The sequence below is a fragment of the Oncorhynchus nerka genome, linkage group LG9a (genome assembly GCF_034236695.1).
Source record: "Oncorhynchus nerka isolate Pitt River linkage group LG9a, Oner_Uvic_2.0, whole genome shotgun sequence".
Taxonomy (NCBI): domain Eukaryota; kingdom Metazoa; phylum Chordata; class Actinopteri; order Salmoniformes; family Salmonidae; genus Oncorhynchus; species Oncorhynchus nerka.
In genome coordinates, this window is record NC_088404.1 from 52196279 (window position 1) to 52218223 (window position 21945).

Here is a 21945-nt window from a genome sequence, read left to right on the forward strand (position 1 = left end):
ACCATGGGACAATGATCACTGAGATCACATGAAAGTAATCCACTAGACACATATTTATGGGGGTTATTAGTAAGAATTATATCAATCAATGAGGAGTTAACCAGGTTGTTCACATTTAGCAGTATCCATTTTAAGACCAATTGAGTCAGATTCAAATCAATGCATGTGCTCTTAAATTGATCTGAGGCCGGGGATAGACAACCCAGATTCAAATCCCCTAAAATGACCAACTCCGAGAAAATAAAAAATGTTAAACACTCAGATATAGCAACCGCCATAGCAGCATGGGGCTGTAAATCCCAGCAACAAATACATGTGTATTCTGGTTTATGGACACATCTACAACTAGGAGCTCAAACGTCTTGGGAACAAAAATATTTCATTATTGGGACTCCCAAGAAATGAGATTGAACATATATCGCCAATTCTTCCCCCTTCTGTAATCGGTCACGTCTAAATACATTATAATCATTTACTTCATTGTTTTTTTATCAGAGATAGAACCATTTAACCGTGTTTCCGTGAGAACCAGAATGTCGGGACATGAGTCCTGTACCCAAATGTCAGTTGTGTCCGTTTTTTAAATCCTACTTCGCACATTAAGGTGCATTAGCCCAAGCCCCCTATGAGATTTAAAGTCGGAGGGGGGGGGGGGGGGGGGGGATTCAGCTCACTCTTATAAAAGCTAACAGGCATAGGGTCATCTGCAGCTATTTGTTGAGTGAGCTGAGACTTTCCAAAGATCCCTGGCCAACCACGTGAGAGCATTTGACAGACCTCCCTCAAGTCGCTGGATGCAGGGGCTGAGGCGGGAACTGGAAGAGCAGTGTTGGCAGAGCTCAATCCACCCGGACGAAGTTACCGCCAAAGGAGTGGAGCTGCTGCAGGGGACTATAGTGGCTGCCAATGCTCCATTCTGAGTGTGGCTCCTGTTGCAGGGTTGGGGCTGCCATGGGGTGTAGGAGTAGGGAGGTTAACCAAAACTAGCCTGGGAGGGAGGTTGTGGGGGAAATTGAGGAAGCTGGCAAAGCTCCAAACTCTCAGCATATGAGGGCTGATGATGTGAATGATGCATGGTGTGGACTGCATCCTGTGGTGCAATACCCTGAAGAGGGTTTTGCCAGAGCCTAGGGAAGTGGTCGGTGCTGTGTAGAAGCTGAGTTGATGTGGGCCTGGTCTTGTACAGCTGTGTTGGGCCCGTCTGGTAGATCTATGCTGTGATGGGCCGGGTCTGGTAGAGCTGTGCTGATGCGGGCCGGTTCTAGTAGAGCTGTGCTGTGATGGGCCGGATCTGGTAGAGCTGTGTTGATGCGGGCTGGGTCTAGTAGAGCTGTGCTATGATGAGCCAGGTCTTGTTGAGCTATGCTGTGATGGGCCAGGTCTGGTTGAGTTGTGCTGTGATGGGCCGGGTCTGGTAGAGCTGTGTTGATGCGGGCCGAGTCTAGTAGAGCTGTGCTGTGATGGGCCGGCCCTGGTCTGGCAGCATGGGAGGGAGGTTGTAGGGGGAATTGAAGAGGGTGGTGTGGCTGGCGATGCTCCAAACTCTGCGCTGGGCCTCTTTGACTGCGTATGGCTTGGGCATTGCTCAGTGTATCTGCATGCAGGTCCTGGGAGAGAAGTGGTGAAGGGTGGTATGAGGGGTAGCGTTTCTGCTTGTTCTCCAGTCTCTCTGAGGCACCACTGGATGCAGGTCTATAGGAGCATCTGATTTGTCTCACAGAGTTGGTGGCTGGTCTGCTGCTCCGGTGGGGTGAGGTGGACTGGCCAACATTATTTAACGTCCTGGCGAAGGTGGGGACTGTATCTTTGTACAGGTGTACATTGTCGTACAGACTGTCCAAGCTGAGGGTGGGATGGCGGGCCAGGTGTACGTTGAGCCATAACACACAGTCCTGAGAAGCTGGCATTTACCTGATGGATGGTGGCAGGGTGAACATCTCTCCTCTGGAGCAGGGTATACATTACAATCTTTGCAAGGGGGAAGATGGTGGAGGCCCTCTCCATCACTCCCCTTAGTGATGTGGTCACTCTCTCCTGTTGGGCACACAGGTCATTGGTCCCTGTGTGAATGATGATATGGCTGGGGGAGCCAAGCTGGGCCACAGTCAAGAGCTCCATATCTCACTCTGTTGTGGGGCACCATAACTTTGCCACCACTTTAAGTGGGAAAAGTTTATTCTATAATACGGTGTCTCTCACTGCTCTAATATAAACTTTCCATTGGAGTCAATCATTAATATAGTGTTTGGTTTCTCGTCAGGTTTGTGGAGGATGGCAGGAGTGATGGGAGCAATTACAGGCCGTGAGATCGAGATGGAGGGGTTCAGCTGTGTTGGTGCATTGGTTGGTTGGTGGGTGGGTGCTGATCCTGGGTTTTTGTGGCTCTTTGTAGAGCTAACACACCATAAACATGCATAAAACGTATTTACAGTCAACAGAAATGATTAACACACAAATAGACTAGATAATAATTATCTTTATAGTTAGACATGCCTCTGTAAACATACGATGTTAGCCAGCTAGCTAGAGTGGCAAGCTAGCCGATCAGTTACATGTAGGTGCATATGTATCACCACGCATGCTATGTCGTGTCGAGCGTTGTAGAACGCAAAATGGGACTTAATAACCAACCGTGTGGTGGGACCCAACCCCGTTTCATGTGCCACAGCGAGAGGTACTTGCTTTAGACCAGAGATGATGAACACAACGTTAATCATTTCACATTGCTGAGTATGACTTCTAATCTTAATATCCACAACAGTAGCTATGTTTCCATCAACTTGTCCAGTGATATATTTGTCGACATTGTGGAAGTTTGCATAGAACATAGATGTGACAATTGCCTGAAAGTAATCGTCACACCAATTTAAAAAAAAATCATAATAATTACACAACCTACAGTGTCGAATAAAAATGAAGTGTTACCATTACCCATTAGGCAAATTGCACATTAATAAATTGGTGACAGCATGTATGCCAATTTGTTTCATATCTCAGGTAGTCCACGAAAGCCAGCAGGGTTAGAATGCAATAATTGACCAATATTTGCCATATTTGAATAATTCTCATGTGCCGACATATCACCACTGGCCGTGCCACGGTGAAACTTGTTCTCCTGTAGATCTGAAATTATTGGATGGTGAAACTTTCCAGCCAAACAGAAAAGCAAGGCCAAGCAATTGAGGTATTCTTGAAAGTCAGGACAGTCCTTGCCCTGCAAAGAAAGTTTATTTTTTATAGTTAAGCAGTAACTATATATATATATATACCGTCTGGTGTTCAACCTTCCCAAGTTCTCTCACGTCACCCCGCTCCTCCGCTCTCTCCACTGGCTTCCAGTTGAAGCTCGCATCCGCAACAAGACCATGGTGCTTGCCTACGGAGCTGTGAGGGGAACGGCACCTCAGTACCTCCAGGCTCTGATCAGGCCCTACACCCAAACAAGGGCACTGCGTTCATCCACCTCTGGCCTGCTCGCCTCCCTACCACTGAGGAAGTACAGTTCCCGCGCAGCCCAGTCAAAACTGTTCGCTGCTCTGGCCCCCCAATGGTGGAACAAACTCCCTCACGACGCCAGGACAGCGGAGTCAATCACCACCTTCCGGAGACACCTGAAACCCCACCTCTTTCAGGAATACCTAGGATAGGATAAAGTAATCCTTCTCACCCCCTTAAAAGATTTAGATGCACTATTGTAAAGTGGCTGTTCCACTGGATGTCTTAAGGTGAACGCACCAATTTGTAAGTCGCTCTGGATAAGAGCGTCTGCTAAATGACTTAAATGTAAATGTAAATGCAGTAGACATTTAGAATTAAATGTGGAGTGGAGCTTCATAGTTACGCAATGACCTTCGAAATTATTCGGTAATCATCATTTATTGGAAAAACCCAGTTTCCATCATAATTTGTTCCAATAAAGAAAGTTAAATAGAAGAAAGTTCCTCCCCTGTCAGAGGGTTACAATTTTCTCGATCTTTAGAAAATGTCTCCTATATCTGTCCTTTCCATTACACGTCGTGAAGGTTTTGTTTGCGACAGTAAGCTAGGTTTGGCGACAGATTTTCATGCAAATATTCTAAAATCTGCATAAAGAAAATATGTTAATTTCCCCACCAAACTTTGTTGCGGTTGAAATCAGTGTGTGATGATTTGGAACGTACAAAATGTAATTTTTCTATTAAAGTTTTCATGTACCGAATACAAATATAATGTTCAATGTGTTCCCATCGCATTTTTTCAATTCTACCGATAGTTTTGTCCAAAAGCTGTTGAGTTGAATAGCAAAAATGCCTACTCTGTTATTGGCATGTGCATTCTAGCCAACAGCTCGTCATGTCACCAGAATAAGACCCTAAACATGTATTGGGAAGGAGCATCAAACTCATTCCGTGCACTTTCACCACCCTGTGAAGTTCATAAAAACGTATTTCATTTGTAGCCTAATAAACTGCATGGTTTCGTAGTGGGAGGACCACACACCATGTCATCGTGTGACTCCGAGTTCACTTCTAGATGATGGTTATTATATCAATATTTGCGCATAAAGGCGTTTCCACCGTAAGTTCTCGCCAATTAATTTTACCGACACAAAAAGATCCCACCACGTCGAACAAACAAATGATCTGTCTGCATTTATACAATTGTACCGAAACCCCCTGTTTCCATTACAGATGTCGTGATTCTTTTTTATATGGTATGACTTTACTCACATAAAAACTGTGGATGGAAACATGGTTAATGCTTTTGACGAATCAACCTGGGTCAATTGGAAACCTGCCTAGTGTTTCATTCAATGTAAATAATGCTACTATTAGAGAGAGAACTAACGCATTAGAATTCCAGCTTTATAAACTGCCCAAATCGTGAATCCAGACAATCTGATCAGTCAAAGTAAGCACACACCTTTATTGATTCTGAGAGAGCATTGATTTCAAATAGGGACATTGATTACATCACAGTGTGCTTGCCTGCCTGCCTGCAGGGCTGCTCCTGCTGCTAATTACATACTCTAACTGAATACAGATAAGCTCAAACACCTTTCATTGGAGATTTAGGAGTGTAATTTCACCTATAACGAGGGGGCTTATGGCATACTAGAAGCTCATTAAGATACACTTAACATTTAACTAAACTCAGAGGATCAAAACCTGTTGACACCGATGCGCCTCAGCATCAGAGTTCAGTTTTTCACAACTGTGTTCCTATGCTGTAGTGTACTAGAATGAGAAGAATGGGGAACATAGCTATGCAATTAGTTGGGACATTGAGATTTCTGCATTATGATGCATTTACATGACAAATCAAAATGATATGGCAACCATGTTAGCGACCAATTAAAGTAACTGTCCAGTGAACATCTCACTTTTTAAAGTTCATATTCTGTTTACTCATACCCAAATAATGTTGTTGACTCATCCTGTACTTGTACGTGGCCAAAGCATAAATTGGAGAAAAAACACAAACTTGTATCTCAAACAGACAGTTTCTAAAATGCTTGCTATTTCCTCATAAAGTATGAGGTCATCCTCCTGAGGAGAATGAGCTGGCCAATCAGCCCTCTACTCACGTTAATATTTTTAATGACAGGTTGGGGTACCTGTTGGGGTACGCCCACACTATTCCAACACAGAATAGCTGTTTTTAACATTACCACTTTTTGTAAGGAAAACTATTTCACTCATATTGTAAGTAATTCTAGGTCATATTTCATAGAAATCTGGAAACACTGGACCGTTACTTTAACATTACACAAGGAATGTTTAAACAATTATATGGAACTGAATGTCTAGAATTAAAACCATATTTGAAATGGCAAAAGTTGTCTCAACTCTCTAAATATATAGTCCGGGTACCAGTCTTTTCAGCTATAGCTAACATTTCACTACAGTACCAGCTGTGTTTGGATACCCATACTAACATACTGTATACTACATACTATATACGATTAGTTCATTTTAGTATACTGTAAACGAACGGTACCCTTTCACTTGAGTGTAATTTTGGCATACTAACTATATCCATACTATGAGCAATTGGCATACTATATACTCAATTTACTTCACAAATAGTATGGAGTAGGCTACAAGGAGTGGAACATTGGCTAAAAAGACGGGGACCCAGGCTACAAAATATATGTCTCTGAGGGGGATAGTCCTGGTTGGTATTAGATAGAACGTTGCGGCTCCACACACCTTGGGGTAAAACAACTTGTGGCCAAGACCAACAACACAAACAAACAGACTATACAGCGACAAGTAGTGGAGTTACAAACGGACGATACTAAACAAATGAAATGTCTTACCTGTGAGGAAATGTTCTCTACACACATAGCTACGTGTAGCCTACTTGGACACCGGGTCCCCACATTTCCCACTCTCCTACACCGACATTCAGAGGGCTCTTCTCGCAAGCACTATTTCCCTACGTGGAAGTATTACAAACCATAGGTCTGGATTTTTGACCTGGTACATTGAGCAACACAGCAGCTTTTCGTCATTTTTAAAATGTATGTATAACAACAACAAAAATCGACAATGAAGTTGTCTTTTTTATAATGAGGTTCAATTGGAAAAAATGTTTTGTTTTTCCCCAATTTGTGTGTGTGGCCCGAGGTGAATTCCTTCTTATGTCGTGAATATCGGAGTATTACGTAGTGATGTCATAACCCTCTAGCTTCTTCAGAAAGTTTCTGTACTGGGATGTAAATGGAACTCAACAGAGGATGAATCAGTCTCTTTCACATTCTAGACAGTTCACATGTAGCACATCACGGCGTGGTTCTGGTTCAAACAGACTTGCTGTCAATAGTGCTCAGCATTGCATTGCAACAGTTTGACGCAGGGATTTGATTGTGATGATAAAATAGGTCAAATGTCAGAGGAAATGAGAACGATGGTTCCTGGTTGGTGGGTATGGCTTGTTTGGCAGGCAGGTGGTCAGGTGACTCTCAGAAGAACGTCCTACAGAAAGAAAGAAACAGGTCGAATGACCTGGATATCATCAGTTGAGGAGCCTTAGAATGTATCTTAGGTCATAAGTCCCGCTAGAGACGCCACTATGGGTTTCTTCACAGTACCTCAACCCAAAACTGATTTAATGCGTTAATCAGTTATGTATAGAGCAATGTCATCATGGAATGCTCTGCCACCAGAGCTTACTCAGGCAAAAAGCAAGTTTAGTTTAAAAAACAGATAAAAATACAATGTTTCCCAGCACCTCTCCTCTTTCTAAAGATCTAATTTAACTATACGGTATTTAAGAATATGAATATATGAGTACCCAGCTAGCACAGTGGATCTGGGCCAATTCTGGCTGAGAGTCGGGGCACTCAGCTGAGAGTCAGACTCGGCCACGAGTCTGCATGACTTATGGCTAGGATGCGGGCATTGTGCTCGGGCCGATTCCGGTGTGAGATATCTGGCCCAAATGTATTACTTGGGGCTCGGGCCGATTGGGGCTACTCTCTGGCAGATGATTACACAGGCTGCTTTATGTAATTAACATTTCATTATTTATTTTTCCATATTTTCTAATTGTTTCTGTGATCAAAAAATACAATTAACATTTCAATATGTGTGTTTCAATTAAATTCTATAGAGTCCTGTGTAGTATTTCAGTATTTTGAGACTTTGTGCGAGGCAATTGATAAGCATTAAAAACTTTGTGGATGGAGCCTCCTGAGTGGCGCAGCGGTCTAAGGCATGGCATCAAAGTACAAACTGCGTTGCTACAGATGCTGGTTCGACCCATGAGGCGACGAACAATTGGCCCAGCCCCGCCCGGGGAAGGTTGGGACAAGGGTGGGACAAGGTTTTCCTTGTCCCATCGCGCTGTAGCGACACCTGTGCCGGGCCAGGCGCATGCACGCTGACACGGTCACCAGGTGTATATAGGGTTTCCTCCGACACAATTTTTTTTGTGGATGGGTATAATTTGTACGTAAAAATGTATAATAGTAATATTAAACATTTCTAAATCGGGTAATTTTTTATACACATTTATTTAAATTGCATCGGGCCGCTTCTGGGGGGATTCTGGTAAGATGCAGGCAAAGTCGGCTGAATTCCGGTAGACAGAAACAGCCCGATGTACTTGGGCCGAATCTGGGCAGTCAGTCATTTTGATTCCGGGCCGAGTCCTCGGGTGTCGATTCAAACAGTTCCGGCCACCCGGAAGAGGGCCGCTCCTGGGCCGATTCCTCATTGCTAGCTGGGTAGTGAGTAAATATACATGTTTTTGTTGCTTGGTGCCTTGACAATATATTACTTTTCATTTTAATATGAACGTAATAATATCTATTGTTGTTCTTGTCTGTAACTGTTCTGTACTCTGTCATGTGTTTTATGTGGATCCCAGGAAGAGTAGCTGCTGCATGTGCACTAGCTAATGGGGATCCTAATAAACTAAACTAAACAAGCAAGTTAGAAATAACACACATGCAGATGTGTGGAGAGACCCTATGGCTGTGTAACCCCAAATTGACTGATTGAATCCACTGGATGGTCCCATTGGATTCTATACTGAACAACAATATAAACGCAACATGTAAAGTTTTGGTCCCATGTTTCATGAGCTGAAATAAATGATCCCAGAAATGTTCCATATGCACAAAAAACGTATTTCTCTAAGATTTTGTGCACAAATTAGTTTACATCCCTGTTTGTGAGCATTTATCCTTTGCCAAGCTAATCCATCCACAGGACAGGTGTGCTATATCAAGATGATGATTAAACAGCATGATCATTTCAAAGGTGCACCTTGTGCTGGGGACAATAAAAAGGCCACTCTAAAATGTGCAGTTTTGTCACACAACACTATGCCACAGATGTCTCAAGTTCTAATGGGGCATGCAATTGGCATGCAGACTGCAGGAATGTCCACCAGAGCTGTTGCCAGATAATTTTATGTTAATTTCTATACCATAAACTGCCTCCAACGTCGTTTAAGAGAATTTGACAGTACGTCCAACTGGCCTCACAACCACAGACCACGTGTAACCACACCAGCCCAGGACCTCCACATCAGGCTTCTTCACCTGCGGGATCGTCTGAGACCTGCCACCCGGACTGCTGATGAAACTGTGGGCTTGCACAACCAAATAATTTATGCACAAACTGTCAGAAACCGTCTCAGGGAATTTAATCTGAGTGCTCGTCGTCCTTACCAGGGTCTTGACCTGATTGCAGTTTGGCCTTGTTATCGACTTCAGTGGGCAAATGCTCACCTTCGATGGCCACTGAAACGTTGGAGAAGTGTCCTCTTCACGGATGAATCCTGGTTTCAACTGTACCGGGAAGATGGCAGACATGTGGGCGGGCGGTTTGCTGATGTCAACGTTGTGAACAGAGTGCCCCATGGTGGCGGTTGGGTTATGGTATGGGCAGGTATAAGCTACATACACAATTGCATTATATCGATGACAATTTTAATGCACAGAGATACCGTGACAAGATCCTGAGGCACATTGTCGTGCCATTCACCCACCGCCATCACCTCATATTGTTTCAGCATGATCATGCACGGCCCACATGTTGCAAGGATCTGTACACATTTCCTGGAAACTAAAAATGTCCCAGCTCTTCAATGGCCTGCAGACCAACCAGACATGTGACCCATTGAGCATGTTTGGGATGCTCTGGATCAATGTGTACGACAGCGTGTTCCAGTTCCCGCCAATATCCAGCAACTTCGCACAGCCATTTAAGAGGAGTGGGACAACATTTCACAGGCTACAATCAACAGCCTGATCAACTCTATGCAAAGGAGATGTGTCGCGCTGCATGAGACAAATGCTGGTCACACCAGATACGGACTGTTTTTTTTATCCACGCCCCTACTTTTTCTTAAGGTATCTGTGACCAACAGATGCATATCTGTATTCCCAGTCATGTGAAATCCATAGATTAGGGCCTAATATATTTATTTTAGTTGACTTATAGTTGACATATTTCCTTATATGAACTTGAACTCAGTCAAATCTTTGAGATTGTTGAAGGTTGCGTTTATATGCTTGTTCAGTGTATTTGGGCCATGAATTGTGAAACATTTGTTTCAACTAGGTAGGTCATAACGTGGTGGGTACATAGGTTAAATACCAAAGCTTCTGGTGGGCCACAGCACCAAAACAGTTTGGGGATCGCTGCTATAGTAATCTCCCAGTATAGGTCCAAACATGTTACAGTCCCTTTGACTAACATCAATCAGAACAACTGCTGAAGGCTGGCAGAAGGCTATGTCACTACCTCGGTCACGCTGATTATGGATGTGACCTCTTAGGACAGGCCAGAGCCTTAGAAATGCACTGTATGTGCGGTGTGTCTATTGTTCTAGAAGACAGACACTGCCATTCATTGTGACAGCAAGTGTCTAAAATGAGAGGCATAAAACGTACATACTGTTTACTACTGATGGTGGTGTGTCGTCGTTTCTGATTGACAGAGAGACTGTCACATGAATTAGATGCATACTGCACAAGCACACACAGTCCACCTCCCCCTGGGGCCAAACAGTCATGCCAAACATCCCCTCTGGCAGGGGCACAAGGTAGGGGTGCGTGGGGGTAGGGTTTTTACCCACAGGTGGGGGTGTGCAGGGTGAGAGGTTAGGGCTAAAACTGGAGCCGGTAGCCTTGTCTGTACACTGATGCACTGCCTTCAAACACCTTTCTGTTCACAGTAGGACTGACTGATGTTGACTTCGGGCTGAACACACACACACACCGACAGACACACAGACATGAACATCGACAGATAGACAGTCTAACAGACATACACATCACACACCACTTTGACTACATGAGAGGCCATTTAGCTATAGTCACATTGGGGCGGCAGGGTAGCCTAGTGGTTAGAGCATTGGACTAGTAACCGGAAGGTTGCAAGTTCAAATCCTCGAGCTGACAAGGTACAAATCTGTCATTCTGCCCCTGAACAGGCAGTTAACCCACAGTTCCTAGGCCGTCATTGAAAATAAGAATTTGTTCTTAACTGACTTGCCTAGCTAAATAAAGGTAAAAATAAAAATAAACATCACAGTCAACACATACAGTGGATTTGGAAAGTATTCAGCCTTATTTTAAAATGGATCAAATAAAAAACTGTCCTCATCAATCTATACACAAAACCCCATAATAACAAAGCAAAAAACAGGTTAACAGAAATCCCTTATTTATATAAGTATTCAGACCCTTTGCTATGAGACTCGAAATTGAGCTGAGGTGCATCCTGTTTCAGTTGATCATTCTTGAGATGCTTCTACAACTTGATTGGAGTCCACCTGTGGTAAATTCAATTGATTGGACATGATTTGGAAAGGCACACACCTGTCGTGGCACGGATCTGGGGAAGGGTACCAAAACAATTATGCAGTATTGAAGGTCCCCAAGAATACAGTGGCCTCCATCAATCTTAAATGGAAGAAGTTTGGAACCACCAAGACTCTTCCTAGAGCTGGCTGCCCAGCCAAACAGAGAAATTGAGAGAGAAAGGCCTTGGTCAGAGAGGTGACTAAGAACCCGATGGTCACTCTGAAAGAGCTCTGGAGTTCCTCTGTGGAGATTGGAGAACCTTCCAGAAGGACAACCATCTCTGCAGCACTCCATCAATCAGGCCTTTATGGTAGAGTGGGCAGACGGAAGCCACTCCTCAGTAAAAGGCACATGACAGCCCGCTTGGAGTTTGCCAAATGGCACCTAAATGACTCCAAGATTGAACTCTTTGGCCTGAATGCCAAGCGACACATCTGGAGGAAAACTGGCACCATCCCTACGGTGAAGCATGGTGGTGGCAGCATCATGCGGTGTGGATGTTTTTCAGTAGTAGGGACTAGGAGATTAGTCAGGATCAAGGGAAAGATGAACAGAGTAAAGTACAGATAGATCCTTGCTCCAGAGCGCTAAGGACCTCAGACTGGGGCGAAGGTTCACCTTCCAACAGGACAATGACCTTAAGCACACAGCCAAGACAACGCAGGAGTGGCTTCGGGACAAGTCTCTGAATGTCCTTGAGTGGCCCAGCCAGAGCCCGGACTTGAACCTGATTGAACATCTCTGGAGAGACGCTCCCCACCTAACCTGACAGAGCTTGAGAGGATCTGCATAGAAGAATGGGAGGAACTCCCCAAATACAGGTGTGCCAAGTTTGTAGCGTCATACCCAAGAAGACTCAAGGCTGTAATCGCTGACAACGGTGCTTCAACAAAGTACTGAGTAAAGGGTCTGAATGCTTATGTAAATGTGATGTTTCTGTTTTATTTATTTTTATATTTGCTAACATTTCTAAAAACATTGCTTTGTCATTATGAGGTATTGAGGGTAGATTGATGAGGGAACAAAAACAATGTGATTATTTTTAAAATAAGACTAACATGAAAAAGTCAAGGCGTCTTGAATACTTCCCAAATGCACTGTAAATAACAAGTCAATTGAAACATTACGCCCTGCATCTACCTTCAACTGAATCATTGTGAGCATTTATAGGCTACGCATTGTGTGTATTCACATACTGCAGAGATTGTACCACATGTGGAGTTGATGGAGAGAATGTACTTACACCTCATCTTCATACTCTTTTGGAGGTGACACTGCTATCACCAGGTCAATCCAATCCTAAAGGCACACATTCAGATAAATTAAAAAATCAGTGATGCTTGGCTCATATAATGATGAACTGTCTATCCCTCTTCCATATAGGATTTGCAGGGTTAAAAAAATATCACAGAGGAAACCCCCCCCCCTTAAAAGATTTAGATGCACTATTGTAAAGTGGCTGTTCCACTGGATGTCTTAAGGTGAACGCACCAATTTGTAAGTCGCTCTGGATAAGAGCGTCTGCTAAATGACTTAAATGTAAATGTAAATGTAGGAACTATTGATCCAAATAAATCTACCCCTCCCCTCACTATAAAACCAACTGTCCCGATTGTTGACGTTTTGATCGGGGCTGGTCTTATCAATAAGACTCATGTAAGACAAATTACCGTCAGCACAAAACAACCAGGGTAGTATTCCACCTTACAGGATCAAACTCCCTCGCCTGTTTATTGAGAATAGTAAATGAAAGTTAGCTGCCTAACTCATTGATTTTTTTGATGTGAGAAATACCCCCCACCCCAGTATTTCTGATCTTTAGACATTGTTGTTGTTAAGAGTGTAAAAGAGACAGTCAAAATCATACCCCTCCACTGTTCCAGGCACGGGTCAGAGAGTTTTGTCCTTCTGTCAGTGAGGAGTCCGTCAGGATCTTCCCATTCACAGCCATCACCTCATCTCCTGGCACTATCCCACCTGGGGAGGCACACGCACACACACAATCACAAAAATTACTTTTGTTTTTACATACAACAACCTCTGGGTGAATAGTGCTGCCTATGTAGATTCAACTTACGTTTAGTAAACAGATCCCACTCAATAGCCTGGGATTCCTTTCTACTAATATTGCTCCACATGGACATAAAGGCTGCATTTACACAGGCCACCCAATTCGGATTATTTTTCCACTAATTGGTCTTTTGACTAATCAAATCAACTGTTTTGCCCATAATTGGACAAAATAACAGAACTTGGCTGCCTGTGTAAACACAGCCATAGACTAATAAGAGCAGAATCAGACCATTGAATATCATTCTGAGAGATGGAATAAACCTTTTGACATTCTGTTTGTATGTCAAATATGAAACAAAAACATGCCATTCAATTTCTATTGGTGACAACAGAGGGTTGAGACAAAATATTGATGTTTGTAACCTTTAAATTAAATCAATCCAAGTGTTGACACGTATGAACTCACCATGTTTGTCTGCCGAGCCTCCATCATAAATGGCAGATACCACTAGCTTTCCCAGAGGGGAGTCTACTCCCCCCTCCACAGCCAGATCAAGTGGTCCAACCTGAGGTACGAGAGATACATGGAAATACATGTTATGCATTCATTACATATGATTTAAAAATGCACGGTAAAGAAATCGCTCCGCCATTTCCTGGTTGCTAAAATTAGTTCACCTCATTTCAGTTTATGTGACAAAACAAGCAAGTATAGTGTAGAGAATCATTGTACCATCTAAACTACTGTGAAATATATTTTCCATAACCAAAATATAGTATTTTCAGTTGTTTGAAGCTGGTGTACAAAAAAAGAAAGTAAAAGATGGAAAACGAAACTTATGAATGGGAAGCATAGAAATAGCACACATAGAACAGATGTACCGCTTCTTAGACTTGCTTTCAATGAGTATGACAGATCTATAACTCACATTGCCATGTGAATTTGGTCTGGTCACCCAAAGAGTTACATATTGCAGCTTTAAAGCCTTAGATGTATCATCATCATCATCACCATCATCCTACTGTATGTCTGTCTGTCTGAGGAAATAGAGATGATTCTGCAGTGCAGGAATTAACTTTTTGTTTTGCCAATTAACCTCATTGTCCCCAAAGGTAAGTTTGTTTCGATCCTTCTTTCCTTAAATAAAAATATAACAACCTGAAAAGTATAGTCAAAACTGGACAGTTCATCCTGATGGTAATTCTGCTTACCTTTTTGATTCTCAGTAGTCTCACGTCTCGCCCAGCTATCTGTTCCGAGGAGAACTGTTAACACAACCAGCAGAGATGGATGGAGTCAAAACAAAACACATAACATTACAACACTGGATCACAGTGAATAGATATGTATGGATTGTACAATCTATACATTATATCTCTATTATACACAGTGCCTTTGGAAAGTATACAGACCACTTTACTTTTTCCACATTTTGTTACGTTAGAGCCTTATTGTAAAATGGATTAAATAAATAAAAATCCTCGGCAATCTACACACAATACCCCATAATGACAAAGCCAAAAAAAAAACAGTTTTGAAATTTTTGCAAATATATTTAAAATAAAAAACAGAAATAGCTTTTTTACATAAGTATTCAGACCCTTTGCTATGAGACTTGAAATTGAGCTCAGGTGCATTCTGTTTCCATTGATCATCCTTGAGATGTTTCTACAACTTGGAGTCCACCTGTGGTAAATTCAATTGATTGGACATGATTTGGAAAGGCATACACCCGTCTATATCAGGTCCCACAGTTGACAGTGCATGTCAGAGCAAAAACCAAGCCATGAGGTCAAAGGAATTGTCCGTAGAGCTCCGAGACAGGCTTGTGTCGAGGCACAGATCTGGGGAAGGGTATCCAAACATTTCTGCAGCATTCAAGGTCCCCAAGAACACAGTGGCCTCCACCATTCTTAAATGGAAGAAGTTTGGAACACTCCTCAGTAAAAGGCACATGACAGCCCAATTAGAGTTTGCCGTTCTCTGGTCTGATGAAACCAAAATTGAACTATTTTGCCTGAATGCCAGGCATCACGTCTGGAGAAAACCTGGCACCATCTCTACGGTGAAGCATGATGGTGGCAGCATCATGCTGTGGGGAAGTTTTTCAGGGGGAGGGACTGGGAGACTAGTCAGGATCGAGGCAAAAATGAACAGAGCAAAGTATAGAGAGATCCTTGATGAAATCCTGCTCCAGAGCGCTCAGGACCTCAGACTGGGGCAAAGGTTCACCTTCCAACAGGACAACTACCCTAAGCACAGAGCAAAGACAACGCAAGAGTGGCCTCAGGACAAGTCTCTGAATGTCCTTTAGTGGCCCAGCCAGAGCGCGGACTTGAACCCGGTTGAACATCTCTGGAGAGACCTGAAAATAGCTGTGCAGCAATGCTCCCCATCCAACCTGATAGAGCTTGATCTGCAGAGAAGAATGGGAGAAACTCCCCAAATACAGGTGTGCCAAGTTTGTAGCTTCATACCCAAGAAGACTCAATGCTGTAATCGCTGCCAAAGGGGCTTCAACAAAGTACTGAGTAAATGGCCTGAATACTTATGTAAATGTGTTATTTCAGACATTTGCAAACAATTCTAAACCTGTTTTTGCTTCATCATTATAGGATATTGTGTGTGGATTGAGGGAGAGAGAAAAATAACTATTTCATCAATTTAATATGGCTGTAACGTAACAAAATGTAGAAAAAGTCAAGGGGGTCTGAATACTTTCCGAAGGCAATGTATGGCTTTAGGTATAGAAAACCATTTCCCTGAGGCGCATTGACTATTTCCAAGAAAGATGAGAACATTAGAGGTGTCCCACTGAGGTTTCCAGGAAGGCTATAACACAGAATGGCTGTTACAGTGACTCAATGTCCACACGGAAGCGAGAAGGTCAACTATGGGATGGCTCACAATGGAGACTGACATTTACAAACGGCTTTATAGTCACGGTTAACAGATCTTCGTTGGCACATGTCACACGCCTGTACACATGACATGATCCTGTACGTCTAAAGGTCTTGCAGCTATAGACAGACATACAGTACCATGGAGTGGGGATCAAAGTCTTCCACGTATTTCTGAAAGCCCTGAAAGACAAAACAACATATTAGACAGTTCAACATGGCAATGCTGCATTTGAGGTTCAACGCCACTAGGAAGCATGGTCGAACAATAGGCCTATAATGCAGGCCCTATATCACCCTGGTCTCTTAACTGATTTCTTGCTCAGTAATATGACATCTTACACAATGGCAATGGCAATGTAGCTTATTACTTTTCTAAATGACGTTGGCATGTAATGATGTAATTAGGTTCTAACAGAGAACGAGTGTGGTGAGTGCACAAGGGCTAGATTTCCTTTGACAACCACTTCTGTCTTTAAATGGTATTTCAAATTGATGAATGTTATAATACAACAAAAACCAAGGCTGTGGACTCATTTTCCATGTCTTTCCAGCTCTGAAAAATAAAGTGATGACAAGGTCTATGCGACTGTAGAGAGAAGGCTAACTATACACACGGAGTGTACAAAACATTAGGAACATCTTCTTAATATTAAGATGAACCCCCCCCCCTTTCCCCCAGAACAGCCTCAGTTCGTCGTGGCATGGACTCTACAAGGTGTCGAAAGTGTTCCACAGGGATGCTGGCCCATGTTGACTCCGATGCTTCCCACAGTTGTGTCAAGTTGGCTGGATGTCGTTTGGGTGGTGGACCATTCTTGATACACACAGGAAACCGTTGAGCGTGAAAAACCCAGCAGCGTTACAGTTCTTGACACACTGAAGCCTGGTGCGCCTACAGGGTTGGGGAGTAACGTAAAACGTTACATGTAAGGGGTTACCAGAAAAACGGTAACTGTAATCCGTTAAATTACCAGCAAAAATATTGTAATCAGATTACAGATACTTTTGAAAAATCTTTGACACTCCTCTGTTTTCTCAATGACATTCAAATCAACATTGAAAAAAGGCGGAAGTTTACATTTGTTCCACCTGAGCGAGTCTGACCACAAGTCAGAGACCACTATGATGACACACCAAATGGGTTTGATGGAATGCTGGAAAAGAGCAGGAATAGGCCTTCAAACTCAGTGCCTCTTTGCTTGACACCTCTCTGAAAATCAAAAGAAATCAGCCAAGACGTCAGATTTTTTTTGACCTTGACAAGTCTGGTTCATCCTTGGGAGCAATATCCAAACGCTTGAAGGTACCACGTTCATCTGTACAAACAATAGTATGCAAGTATAAACACCATGGGACCACGCAGCCGTCATACCGCTCAGGAAGGAGACGCATTCTGTCTCCTAGAGATGAACGTACTTTGGTGCGAAAAGTGCAAACCAATCCCAGAACAACAGCAAAGGACCTTGTGAAGACGCTGGAGGAAACTAGAGGTCGACTGATTAATCGGAATGGCCGATTAATTAGGGCCGATTTCAAGTTTCCATAACAATTGGAAATCGGTATTTTCGGACACCGATTTGGCCATTTTTTTTTTTACACCTTTATTTAATCTTTATTTAACTAGGCAAATCAGTTAAGAACACATTCTTATTTTCAATGACGGCCTAGGAACGGTGGGTTAAGTGCCTTGTTCAGTGGCAGAACCACAGATTTTTACCTTGTCAGCTCGGGGATTCAATCTTTCAACCTTACAGTTAACTAGTCCAACACTCTAACCACCTGCCGCTCATTGCACTCCACGAGGAGTCTGCCTGTTACGCGAATGCAGAAAGGCAAGGTAAGTTGCTAGCTAGCATTAAACTTATCTTATAAAAAACAATCAATCAATCATAATCACTAGTTAACTACACATGGTTGATGATATTACTAGTTTATCTAGCGTGTCCTGTGTTGCATATAATCGATGCGGTGAGTATTCGCGAAAAAGAACTGTCCTTGCTCCAATGTGTACCTAACCATAAACATCAATGCCTTTCTTAAAATGAATAGACAGAAGTAAATATTTTTAAACCTGCATATTTAGCTAAAAGAAATCCAGGTTAGCAGGCAATATTAACCAGGTGAAATTGTGTCACTTGTCTTGCGTTCATTGCACGTAGAGTCAGTGCATATGCAAAAGTTTGGGCCACCTAATTTGCCAGAATTTTACGTAATTATGACATAACATTGAAGGTTGTGCAATGTAACAGGAATATTTAGACTTATGGATGCCACCCGTTAGATAAAATACGGAACGGTTCCGTATTTCACTGAAAGAATAAACGTCTTGTTTTCAAGATGATAGTTTCTGGATTCGACCATATTAATGACCTAAGGCTCGTATTTCTGTGTGTTATTATGTTATAATTATGTCTATGATTTGATAGAGCAGTCTGACTGAACGATGGTGGGCACCAGCAGGCTCGTAAGCATTCATTCAAACAGCACTTTTGTGCGTTTTGCCAGCAGCCCTTTGCTGTGCTTCAAGCATTGCACTGTTATGACTTCAAGCCCATCAACTCCCGAGATTAGGCTGGTGTAACCGATGTGAAATGGCTAGCTAGTTAGCGGGGTGCCCTCTAATAGCATTTCAATCGTCACTCGCTCTGAGACTTGGAGTAGTTATTCCCCTTGCTCTGCATGGGTAACGCTGCTTCGAGGGTGGCTGTTGTCTATGTGTTCCTGGTTCGAGCTCAGGTAGGGGCGAGGTGAGGGACGGAAGCTATACTGTTACACTGGCAATACTAATGTGTGTGCCTATAAGAACATCCAATAATCAAAGGTATATGAAATACAAATGGTATAGAGAGAAATAGTCCTATATTTCCTATAATAACTACAACCTAAAACTTCTTACCTGGGAATATTGAAGACTCATGTTAAAAGGAACCACCAGTTTTCATATGTTCTCATGTTAAGGGCAAGTAACTTATACGTTAGCTTTCTTACATGGCACATATTGCACTTTTACTTTCTTCTCCAACACTTTGTTTTTGCATGATTTAAACCAAATTGAACATGTTTCATTATTTATTTGAGGCTAAATAAATTGTATTGATGTATTATATTAAGTTAAAATAAGTGTTCATTCAGTATTGTTGGAATTGTCATTATTACAAATAAATGTTTTTTTATTTTTTTTATCGACTGATTAATCGGTATCAGCTTTTTTTTGGGGTCCTCCAATAATCGGTTTGGTATCGGCGTTGAAAAATCATAATCGGTCGACCTCTAGAGGAAACAGGTACAAGTACAGGTACAGGTACAAATGTATCTATATCCACAGTATATATTGACATAATCTGAAAGGCCACTCAGCAAGGAAGAAGCCACTGCTCCAAAACTGCCATAAAAAAGCCAGACTCCGGTTTGCAACTGCACATGGGGACAAAGATTGTACTTTTTGAAGAAATGTCCTCTGGTCTGATGAAACAAAAATAGAACTGTTTGGGCATAACGGCCATCGTTATGTTGGGAGGAAAAAGGAGGATGCTTGTAAGCCAAAGAACACCATCCCAACCGTGAAGCACGGGGGTGGCAGCATCATGTTGTGGGGGTGCTTTGCTGCAGGACGGACTGGTGCACTTGACAAAATAGATGGCATCATGAGGAGGGAAGATAATGTGGATATGTTGATGCAACATCTCAAGACATCAGTCAGGAAGTTAAAGCTTGATCGCAAATGGGTCTTCCAAATGGACAATGACTCCAATTATACTTCCAAAGCTGTGACAAAATGGCTTAAGGACAACAAAGTCAAGGTATTGGAGTGGCCATCAATCCTATAGCCCTGACCTCAATCCTATAGAAAATTTGTGGGCAGAACTGAAAAAGCGTGTGCGAGCAAGGAGGCCTACAACGCTGACTCAGTTACACCAGCTCTGTCAGGAGGAATGGGCCAGAATTCACACAACTTATTGTGGGAGGCTTGTGGAAGGCTACTGAAACATTTGACCCAGGTTAAACAATTTAAAGGAAATGCTACCAAATACTAATTGAGTGTAGGTAAACGTCTGACCCACTGGGAATGTGATGAAATAAATAAAAGCTGAAATAAATCATTCTCTCTACTATTATTCTAACATTTCACATTCTTAAAATAAAGTGGTGATCCTAACTGACCTAAGACAGGGAATTTTTACGAGGATTTAATGTCAGGAATTGTGAAAAACTGAGTTTAAATGTATTTGGCTAAGGTGTATGTCAACTTCCGACTTCAACTGTATATCCTTTGATTCTTGAATAATATAAATGCCTCATAAGCTTAGTTCAAGTGTTACACTCCATGAGAACCCAAAATATAAGCACGTTTTTCTCTAAATGTTTGTAAACATTGTAAATGTAAACAACCACTGTATGGCCTCATAGCATGGTTAAAACAATCATTTTGATATCATGGATAGTCCGTCCTTGCATCCAGGCCCATCTTTCAGCTTTTTGCCAAAACAGAGGTGGGGCGACGGTTTGTTAGTTTCATCTGTGGATTTGCCCTTTAAACAGCTGCATATTATCAAGATATCAAAGTGTCACCAACAAAAAGGTAAACAATAGTCCTACAGTATAGCAAAGGCAGCAAATGCCATTCATTTTTCACATGTAAATAGCACTTTTCAGTGATCAAATCATGCCATTCCATGAGTGCAGCATTTATTTTTCAACTCAAATCAATGAGCCCAATCAGCATTTCTTCTTTTCACTTCAAAACATTGTAAAAGGAGATTCATTGATATACACGCACACAAACACCGTCATTTGTGGCCTTCAAAATCTGAGGGCCACAGCTCCTCAATCTCCATTCAGGAGAAAGAGGACTCATGTCTCAACCACTGCAGCAACAGCTCAGTTAACAAGGCAATCACACTGCACTTTCCATTTCAAAAAGCAGACGTCTCCAGTTTGAAACAAATGCCAATTTAATTGTATAGCGTCCTTCATGACTGGAGACATCAGTCTGAGGATGTCAGAATGAACGTTAATTAAATCTGGCTGAATGAGAAGCCAATTTATTGCAATGACATTGATGCTCTCTGCGGTACAAAAGGCTCTCTGCGGTACACGTTTGTATCTCAAATAGCATCCTATTCCCTATATAGTGCACTACTTTCCACCAGCTATAGTGCAGAATATGTGCGATAGCAGGGTGCCACAGAGTATATTTTAAGGCAAGGAATGTCAACTCGAGGTTTTTAATGACAATAAGCATGATCTGTAGGGTCGAGTAAAAACATGGAGGCCCTTCTTCCCATTGCACAGGAAGTTGCTTGTGGTCTCAGTTTGTATCGAACACTAATATGCCATTTACAATGGGACAATGGACTGTCAGTTCAGTTTAGTTCAGGGCAACCTGAACACTAAAAAGAAGACGTACAACCACATATCTACACTACTCAGCATCCACGCCATCTGCATATCTACCTTGAGACAAAAGAAGGCCCAATGCATGTACATAATACTTAACTTCCACAGTCAATTTAGTTGGGGTATTGAATGTGTACAAGGGACTACTGCATCCAACAGAAAGGACAGGTTGGGAACCAGGGAAATAAAGGAGGCAGTCACTCCACACGTCACTCTGAGGAAGAAAGGTGGATTGATTTAGATGAGAAAGAACAAGGGAAAACAGCCAGTAAACTAGTGAGAACCACTCAGAGCAGAGGAGAGCACAGTCAGGGGAGAAGGTGGTG

At 42.5% G+C, this 21945-nt stretch overlaps 1 protein-coding gene across 4 annotated transcripts in view; it reads right to left on the reverse strand.

Annotated features, from left to right (window-relative positions):
- Positions 1-4878: 4878 nt before the first annotated feature.
- The window catches only part of LOC115134488 (harmonin), a 42919-nt gene continuing 25852 nt past the window's right edge, over positions 4879-21945 (reverse strand). For 2 of the 4 annotated variants that reach the window (XM_065022680.1, XM_065022679.1), the window contains 7 exons: positions 16361-16402; positions 14531-14584; positions 13785-13884; positions 13173-13282; positions 12549-12604; positions 10576-10700; positions 4879-6959 (listed from right to left, as the gene is read on the reverse strand). In XM_065022680.1, coding sequence (XP_064878752.1) covers positions 10607-10700; positions 12549-12604; positions 13173-13282; positions 13785-13884; positions 14531-14584; positions 16361-16402 — 456 coding nt within the window. In that variant the 3' untranslated portion in view covers positions 4879-6959; positions 10576-10606. Of the gene's footprint in view, positions 6960-10575; positions 10701-12548; positions 12605-13172; positions 13283-13784; positions 13885-14530; positions 14585-16360; positions 16403-16435; positions 21834-21945 lie in introns of those variants that run through there. The other 2 variants (XM_065022681.1, XM_029668511.2) reach the window with 2 other exon arrangements.